General features: G+C 30.3%; 1 protein-coding gene across 6 annotated transcripts; it reads left to right on the plus strand.

The window, feature by feature from the left end:
• Nucleotides 1-1,227: 1,227 nt before the first annotated feature.
• On the plus strand, nt 1,228-7,563 carry LOC108751161. 6 transcript variants are annotated; one of them, XM_018491226.1, is made up of 11 exons: nt 1,228-1,345; nt 1,450-1,645; nt 3,202-3,364; nt 4,726-4,917; nt 5,007-5,269; nt 5,351-5,503; nt 5,585-5,737; nt 5,819-5,971; nt 6,053-6,205; nt 6,529-6,808; nt 6,949-7,563. In XM_018491226.1, exons 4-10 carry the CDS (start codon nt 4,739-4,741, stop codon nt 6,804-6,806), a joined length of 1,332 nt encoding a protein of 443 aa, XP_018346728.1. In that variant the 5' UTR covers nt 1,228-1,345; nt 1,450-1,645; nt 3,202-3,364; nt 4,726-4,738; the 3' UTR covers nt 6,807-6,808; nt 6,949-7,563. The 6 variants fall into 6 exon arrangements, with proteins under 6 accessions (XP_018346728.1, XP_018346723.1, XP_018346724.1 ...); XM_018491221.1 differs by lacking the exon at nt 1,450-1,645 and having other exon boundaries at nt 1,228-1,428; XM_018491222.1 differs by lacking the exon at nt 1,450-1,645 and having other exon boundaries at nt 1,228-1,428; nt 3,202-3,324.
• Nucleotides 7,564-9,710: the final 2,147 nt, after the last annotated feature.

Below are 9,710 nucleotides of genomic sequence, written 5' to 3' on the forward strand. Positions count from 1 at the left end.
ACAAAACAGAATGTCTGTGATTTGTCGTGTTGATTCTGCGAGTTCCGTTCCGTTGCCAATTTCCGCTCTATGGTGCGGCATCCTTTTAAACAGTCCATTGACAGAGAGGGCAAAGATTTAAAAAGAGACACTGTCCAATTGCACACACTATCCTTCTGAATAACTTACCCAGACATTTTGGAGAATCTATATTACCAATTTTGATTTTACCTTGTATTTGTCTCTATCTATGTCGTCGCTTTTTTCGTTTATATTTGAAACAAAAGACGATATATTTATTACAGTAATACAAATTTAATTCATTTAAGGCTAGAGTCCCATGGAGTGTATTTAAGGCTACCGCACATAAAATTTCGTAACAGTATGCGTAAGATATAAACTTAAGCCAATGAGCCAATCAGGATACTGCTTTAGATTATGTAATCTAACAAAAATAGAAATAACAGTAAACTTATCCATAACCGTACTAAGGTGAATTCCAATCGGTTGAAACTCGCCTTAATAAGTAAATAAATATATAAATTTATTGCTATTTTTGTTTCCATTAGAGTACGTATATTATAGATTTAAAGTAATATCCTAATTGGCTCATCAGCTTAAGTTCAAGTATAAGGCTACTGTTACAGAAATTTTTTGTGTGGTAGTCCTTATCGCGTATCACGTAACCGCGGAAGCAATTAATAATCAGTAAAACGCGAAACTACAACAGCGGATCGCTTCAAATTGGTTATACCTACTGCACACTGGACGCGACGAGCAATATTATACAAGCAATATAAAAGCTCGCCTTTTTTTCACGTGACGACGCAAAGCAAAACTCTCATTGGATATCGCTCATCGCATATGTCCAATGTGCAATAGGCATTATGTCTCTGGCACACCAGCGCGATGTTCGTCGCGCGCGAAACGCAATATCCAATGAATGTACAGCTTTACTAATATTCTCATTCTAAACGTATACTGTCATTGGATATCGCGTGTCGCGCGCAACGAAATCGCGCTGGTGTACCGGACTCATAAGTCGGAGTGTATTATTAGCAGTTTACAAGAACAGACTTATTCGATCAGGGGATCGATTTTGTATCTCTAAATAATGTGAAAATTATAAAATTGTACGAATTTACTAGAATATTGATTATTTCATTGATCGACACTTAGTAAATTTGCTCACTTTTAATTTTCACTTTCTTTGAAGATACAGAATCGATCCACAGGATATCGATTCTCTAACTTTTATCATGGTGAAAATATGAGCCATATCACATCGCGTGATTATCTAACTTTCATGGTGCAATTGCGAGTAATTTTACGCGAGTTCGTTCGACAAGAAATTTCTTGTCAAATGGTAAGATCCGAGAAAAAAAGACTGAGAAATACAGCGAAAGAGGAACCACAGCCGACTGAACCGACTGAATTAACAATTTTAAGGTTAAATATAATTTTGTACAGTCCAAAGACAAAAATAAAATCAAATGGCAATATACATGGTAGCAATTTTGTTACTGGATGAAGAGTTACTGATGAGAGACTTTGAACCACACATATGAGAATTACACGAAGAATGCTTAGAGATATTTATTTTCAACAAGATTGACTTTGTAAATAATGCCAGAGAATCGTCGTAGGCCCAGTTCCACAACTCACGGTTTATTACTTTTAACCACTTTTAATCGAAGTTCGACTTATTCGTCATCTGAATTGGAAAAAAATTAGGAATAAATTCAACTTTATGACCGTGGTCCAATTCATGCAGACAACGCTCATGAACATCGTTTGTTTTTGTTTAACATTTTACAAATAACAAGAATGAAATGATTTTTAACCGTCGTGAGCGTGAATCGGACTGCAGCCTATATTTCACTTCACATTATCACGTTTTTCCTCGTACCAAATTTAATGATTTCGTATTTTCACTTCGTCATTACAGAATTACATAAACAAACTCACGTGATATAAAAGTACGAAAAGTGAGTGATCTCATTCGAATTATAGGGAGAGGGTCGATGTGTCTGTATCTTCAAAGAAGGTGAAAATTACAAAAGTAAGCAAATTTACTAGGTGTTGACCAATAATCAGTATTCTAGTTGAAATAATCAGTATTCTCTCTAATAAATTCTCTTTTATAATTTTCATCTCATTTCAAGATACAGAATCGATTCTAAGGGGTTGATTGTGTATCTTCAAATAAGGTGAAAATTACAAGTGAGCAAATTCACTAGAGTATTCGTAATTTAATTGGTCAAGACCTAGTAATCTTTGCACATTTTTGTAATTTTCACCTCCTTTCAAAATCTATTCTCGACTTCCAGAATCGATCCCCAGAACTAGAGGGATCTTCACTACGATAAAAGAGGTGGAGATTCCGATAAATTTTAACTATAACGTGACATTTTCGAATACCAAAAACATGCGTGATAAAAGAAACTGATCAGAGATGTATGAGTATCGATAACTCACGAATCCGTTAAAAATGAGTCATAAGCATAGAGTATAGAGAATAGGAGACCAAACTAGGTTTTGAAAAGTGTAGTTAAAATCAAAACTCCTCTCATATACGCTTACGCACACACAACCGAACACACATAATCAAAGAATAGAGACATAAAATGACATCTCGATCAAACTAATTTAGATGACTACTTTAAACCACGCTTTTTGACGACCTCCATATCAGTTCGGCCTCTTATTGTTTATACTCCATGATCATAAGATATCTGGCATATTTTCTGATACACATATGAACGTTTTATTTTTATTGCAGAAAATATGCATATATTTTATTCAAATTTGTATAAAATTTTATTTTATTTAACGAAATAATTTTTATCAAATCTTATAGGAATTTTGTACAAATCTTATAAAACTTGATAAAACACGAGAGAATTCATATCCGATATCAATCATAATGCTCGCGAGTCGACAATAGAAAATGATATAAATTTATAGAAAATTATACAAATTGATAGAAATCTTATTATCATTCTCAATTGTATTCTATCAACTTTTTTTTATCAGGGTTTTGTCCTGTGTTCAGATGAAAAAATATAGATAAAGACTAGAATAATTACTTTCGATTTGCAAAATCAAACGCAGATTAAGTTTTATATTTATATTAATTACTATTAAAAATTAAACGAAATATATGGTTACTTTATCGCATACCGTATTGCGCTACATCTAATTGTATCCTAATTTCTGTAGTCGTATCGTGATCGACGAAGCCAACTCGATTATACACGTGCAAGCAGTTGCAGTCAACAGTGCAAGAAATCATGCCCACAGTATGTAGAGTACAGGAACGAATTCTTTGTCAGCACCTTTGATGTTAGTGTTGACCAAAATAAAGTGCGCATGCGTGAAATAAGTAAGTTAAGTAGCGTTGGTTATCATTTAAACTTCTTTCTCTTTACATCCTTTTTTTACTCTGTCAAAATTTCTTCCAAAACTTACTAGATTTATTCTCATCGCAATTCAATGAATTCGTTGAAGTAAGTGCTATTGTAGGAACATATTGGAGCATATTAGAGCATGCGATGTGAATAAATCTAATATTGCGATGAAATAATTTAAACTTTATGAAAATTAATAAAAATAAATTGTAAATATATTGAAAAATAAAAAAAAAATATAGAAAAATTAGAAAAAATATTAAATTAACTTACAAATGTATATTTGTATAAAAAAATATTATGTAATTAATATATCTATAAAAATGTTATGAAAAAGCTGATAAAAAAGAAATTTATACATATACGAGTATGTAAAAATAAGTTTAAAATACAATAAATAAAAAGAAATCCTTTTTGTTCGATTTTTTATGTTACTTTTTGTTCACTTTTTCACAATTATTTTTTCACAAGAATTAGACCAATTTCTCGAGATTTCTCACAGAACATTTCACACATGGACAATACACGTAATATTTCCCTCTAAATTCTACTCTGAACCATGTATGTTTGAAAGATAAATATTTAAGTGATCATTGAAATGTTTATTTAAATAAAGAGAGAAAGAGTGAGAACAATAAAAAAGCAGAAAAAGAGACAACTTACTTATTTCACGCATGCGCACTCCATTTTGGCTAACATAAAATCAGGAGAGTTGCGTTACTATATATACTGTGCTTAAACTATGACGATACTCTCAAAGCATTTTTTGATTGGCGTATTTTCTGAAACACATATGAACGTTTTATTTGTATTGCAGAAATACAAATTTGTATAAAATTTTATTTTATTTTATGAAATAATTTTAATCAAATCTTATAGGAATTTTGTACAAATCTTATATAAAACTTGATAAAACACGAGAGAATTCATATCCGATATCAATCGTAATGCTCGCGAGGTTGACAATAGAAAATGAGATAAACTTATAGAAAACTATACAAATTGATAGAAATCTTATTAAATTAATAAATTCAATTAGTAAATTCAATTAGTAAGGTCAATTAGTAAAATTCTTTCTTTCGATTGGTTAATCAAATGCTTCGAAACATTCGTAGTGTCACAACTCGAGCACACTCTTTGTTAATTAATAAATATAAACACGATTTTATTACAATTTCTTACATAAAATGGTTCGATATTGCATTTTATGTTGTAACCGTGACAAAACAGTGTCTTATCACAAGTAAGTGTATTACACAACTCGTAATTATCAATAAATACTTATATTCTACGCTCGTGTTTTAGGTTAAGTAAAATCATATTCCAATTCTTGCAGATTTCCAAAAGATATGCACATAAGAAAAAAATGGTTAGAGTTTTGTAATTTTGGTGAAAATTTTGTAGTCAAAACTTCCACTCATTTATGCTCAAAACATTTCACGGAAAAAGATTACCTTCTTACAGCAACTAATAGAATTTTAATGAGTGGAAGCATACCATCTATTTATCATATCAAAAAAAGGAAAAGGTATGCACATAAAAAAATTAACTGTATATATAAAATAAATTGTTTGATTTGGTTACTTTTTAGTTATATAATATATATTATAATTGTAGGAATCAAAATAACAGCAAAGATGAGATTGCAAAATGCTACAAAAGTGAATATATGGTAAATGTGTATCAAGAGGAACCATGTTCAACAATGGTAACTGTATGTAAAGAGGAACCATCATTTTCGACTATAGTAAATGTATATAAAGAGGAACCATCATGTTCGACTATAGTAAATGTATGTAAAGAGGAACCATCATATTCAACTATAATAGCTGATAAAAATACGGACGAATTAATTCTTAAAGAAGAAAAAATTGATCATGGTAAGTTTCTTTAAATGATAAACTAATGGCACATGATACAAATTTTCTTACCATGTTTAACAATGGTAACTGTATGTAAAGAGGAACCATGTTCAACAATGGTAAATGTATGTAAAGAGGGACCATCATGTTCGACTATAGTAAATGTATGTAAAGAGGAACCATCATATTCAACTATAATAGCTGATAAAAATACGGACGAATTAATTCTTAAAGAAGAAAAAATTGATCATGGTAAGTTTCTTTAAATGATAAACTAATGGCACATGATACAAATTTTCTTACCATGTTTAACAATGGTAACTGTATGTAAAGAGGAACCATGTTCAACAATGGTAAATGTATGTAAAGAGGGACCATCATGTTCGACTATAGTAAATGTATGTAAAGAGGAACCATCATATTCAACTATAATAGCTGATAAAAATACGGACGAATTAATTCTTAAAGAAGAAAAAATTGATCATGGTAAGTTTCTTTAAATGATAAACTAATGGCACATGATACAAATTTTCTTACCATGTTTAACAATGGTAACTGTATGTAAAGAGGAACCATGTTCAACAATGGTAAATGTATGTAAAGAGGGACCATCATGTTCGACTATAGTAAATGTATGTAAAGAGGAACCATCATATTCAACTATAATAGCTGATAAAAATACGGACGAATTAATTCTTAAAGAAGAAAAAATTGATCATGGTAAGTTTCTTTAAATGATAAACTAATGGCACATGATACAAATTTTCTTACCATGTTTAACAATGGTAACTGTATGTAAAGAGGAACCATGTTCAACAATGGTAAATGTATGTAAAGAGGGACCATCATGTTCGACTATAGTAAATGTATGTAAAGAGGAACCATCATATTCAACTATAATAGCTGATAAAAATACGGACAAATTAATTCTTAAAGAAGAAAAAATTGATCATGGTAAGTTTCTTTAAATGATAAACTAATGGCACATGATACAAATTTTTTTACTGGATTGCTTGCGTTCTAATAAATTAATAAAATTGTATAATTTTTAATATATAATATAAATATAAAATGCATAAATAATTTCTACTAATTTATTACAATGCATGCGATCAAGCAAGAAAAAATGTATACTACTGGCTTTAGTCACATACTCTTGAAATATGATTTTTTACTATTTATTCTTTAACGTGTATATTAAATATTTTGTATTCATGAGTGGGAATCTTAATTATTCGATACATGAGAATATAGTATTACGAATTATTGTTGATCAGATATTGATGGAATGTCTCTGATGGACTTCCAAACTCATCCAAACTCTCCACATGAACCACGTTATATTGGCGATATTAGGATATCACATTTAGCTACACCACAAAGAGCTGAGAGAGCTTTAAATCTAGCAAAGCTCACAGTAAAAAAACAAAGAAGAAAAATTTTAACTTTACAACAATCAACTACTAGATTGAGAAAGCGTATTAAAACTATGAAAGCTTTGATAGATCATCTGAAGAAAAGAATGTTATATCAGATGATGCTGCTGATCGATTAATGGTACATTTTGACAAAATTGTATATAATAATGAATTAAAATGAATTGATATACAATCCAGAAATTAGTAATAATGCGATAGGCTTAAGATTAATTTTGAATTGTACATTAAATAATAAAATATACATTTTGTTTTTTTTAGGCATAATTATTCGATCCAATGCGAGAAATTTTAAAACGTAAAAAAGCCAGAAAAAGGAAATATTCATCTGAATTAAGAGCATTTGCACTTACGTTAAACTTTTATTCGTCGAAGACTTACAATTACATACGAAAGAATTCTTGTAATCTTTTACCTGAATCCTCTAATACTAAAAAATGATATTCAGTATTGAAATGCACGTCTCAAATTTATACGTGCTGAAGCATTTGAAACTCTAAAGTGTCAGATTAAAACAAATAACAATTCGATTCTGTGTAATCTTGTAATAGAAAAAATAGGGATTCGACAACAAGTAACGTATGATGGACAGAGATACTATGGACCTATTGATTTAGGGGTTGATCATACTGACGTCTTTAACGATGTGGATTATTCACTTTATGCAACAAACGCCTTAGTTTTCATGCTCATCGCATTCAATGGCCATTGGAAAATTTCTAGGATATTTTTTATTGAAGTCGTTAAATGCAACTGAGAGAGTTAGTTTATGCTTTGAATTAATAGAAATGACAGGAGTAAAAGTATATTCTGTAACTTTCGATGAAACTAGTGTCAATATAAATATGTGCAAATATTTAGAAGCAAATTTCGAAATAAGCTCTGCTTTTAAATTATATTTCATCAATCCCATAACGAAAGAACAAATTTTCTGTTTCTTTGATCCATGTCACATGTTAAAATTAGTACAAAGCACTTTGGGTGATTACAAAATTTTGAAAAGTAAAGATGAAGATATCAGCAAGATATTGTGCTCCTACAAAAGCTAGAAGAAGGATTGCGCGCTGGTACAAAATTGACTAAAAAATATATTTTGTACCAAAACAATAAATATGAAAATAGCTGCTCAAACTCTGAGTGAAAGTGTTAGTTCTACCTTCAAATATTTACACGAAAGTAGTTTTAAGAAGTTGTTTTTCTCCCAAAAATACGGTTGAATTCTGCTTGATGTTCAATAATGCTTTTGATATCTTGAACATGCGCAATCAGTTTGCAAAAAGGACAATTTATAAAGTACCTTTAACAGATAAAAACTATAAGTTAAAAGCTCATACTGATAACATTATACAATACATCAGCGATTTTAAAACTGTACAAGGTCTATTGATTCTAAAAATTTATAGAAAAGTTGGCTTTCTAGGATTCATTATCTGTTTAAAAAATACATTTGAGTTATGGTATGTTTTGAAACAATTAGAATTGAATTATTTATTAACATTTAAGTTCAATCAAAATCATTTGAAGACATATTTTATCGCCATAAGAAGTCGAGGAGGATTTAATGACAATCCTAATGCTCAACAATTTCAAACAGCATATAAAAGGTTGATAGTTAGGCATGAAATTAGTGCATTGGAAAAGAGCAATTGCCTAATTAACGATATCCATATATGAGATGTATCTTCAACAAAAAAATACTGTAATCTAATGTACAATCGGAGTCTAAAAGATTGCAACACTTTTTTTCGATGAATTTCGGAATGCAGCTTATTCATTGAGCGATTGGTTCTTATTTATAGGTCCATAAGTAAGAACTAATCGCTTGGGGAACAAGCTGCATTACGAAATCTATCGAAAAGAAAGTGTTGCAATCTTTTAGACCCTAACTGTGCACCGAATTGCATGGTTCTACTAATATATTTGACCATGTTTATACATACAGATTCATTGTGGTCTTAATTCATACGTTTTGCATTAGTTCATCTTTCTTTCTCTTCTTTCGTTCTGGAGAGAAAAAGAAAAAAATGAACTGGTGCAAAAGTTTACCCAAAAAGAAGAGGCCTTATATCAGCTTTGTAATAAAAAAAAATAAAATAAAATAAAATTGACCCGTGATAAAAAAATATGTAAGACGTGTATCTCTTAGGCCGGTATTTATAATCAGATCTTATATTTAAGACCGCCTTAAGTACGGCCTTAAGAAGTTACGAACCAATCAGATAGCTGCATTAACGTTTTAAGACATTACTTAAGATGCGCTTGAAATAAGGCCGATATTCATAATCAAGTTTTATTTCGAGACTGTCTTGAGTAATGTCTTAAGACGCTCTAATGTAGTCTTCTGATTAGTTCGTGACTTCTTAAGACCATACTTAAGACGGTCTTGAATATAAGATCTGATTATGAATATCTAAGAATCGATTATGAATACCGACTTTAATATCTACGAATAATATCTCAAATTTAATTATATTGAAAAACAGAGGGATAATAACGATTTATTCGGAAGATGTAGTAAAAATTACAAGCGCGTGAGAAAAAATTGTAAAACAGAATAATCATCTTATATTCGTTAAAAAAAATATTAAAGATTTTTTAGCGTTAAAGATGTAATTTTACGCAGCAAGTAAAAGCTAGCGTTTTACCTCCTCTCCATCAATTTTTATCAAAATGGCGAATCCAGCGAATAAACGCTCAAAGTTGTCCAAAGATTTGTTCGCGTCGTATGCTCCAAATTAACCCAGAGAACACTTGGATTACAGGTAAGGTGGTGGTTAGAGCAGTTGCATCCATGTGCTCTAATGTTCAGTTCACACGAACGGATTTAGGACAAGTGAGCATGTCATCTAACCTAATTCGTGAGACTACTTGAACAGATCGGACATGTGTCTCGTTTCGTTTCGGGTATTTTGTGTTGTATGTAGCTCGATTATTTGAAAAACGTTTTTATACAAAAGTAAATGCGTTTTTAAATATAAAAGTTATATTATGTTTTTATATTATATTATTATATTTTACTGTAT

This window comes from Trachymyrmex septentrionalis, unplaced genomic scaffold (genome assembly GCF_001594115.1).
Source record: "Trachymyrmex septentrionalis isolate Tsep2-gDNA-1 unplaced genomic scaffold, Tsep1.0 scaffold402, whole genome shotgun sequence".
In the NCBI taxonomy this organism is placed as follows: Eukaryota; Metazoa; Arthropoda; class Insecta; order Hymenoptera; family Formicidae; genus Trachymyrmex; species Trachymyrmex septentrionalis.

Coding starts and splice junctions, on each gene's coding strand:
- LOC108751161 (XM_018491220.1), top strand. CDS start 4,577: ATGGTTCGATATTGCATTTTATGTTGTAACCGTGACAAAACAGTGTCT. Junction 5,270..5,350: donor AGAAGAAAAAATTGATCATG/GTAAGTTTCTTT, acceptor CTGTATGTAAAG/AGGAACCATGTTCAACAATG. Junction 6,206..6,528: donor AGAAGAAAAAATTGATCATG/GTAAGTTTCTTT, acceptor ATTGTTGATCAG/ATATTGATGGAATGTCTCTG.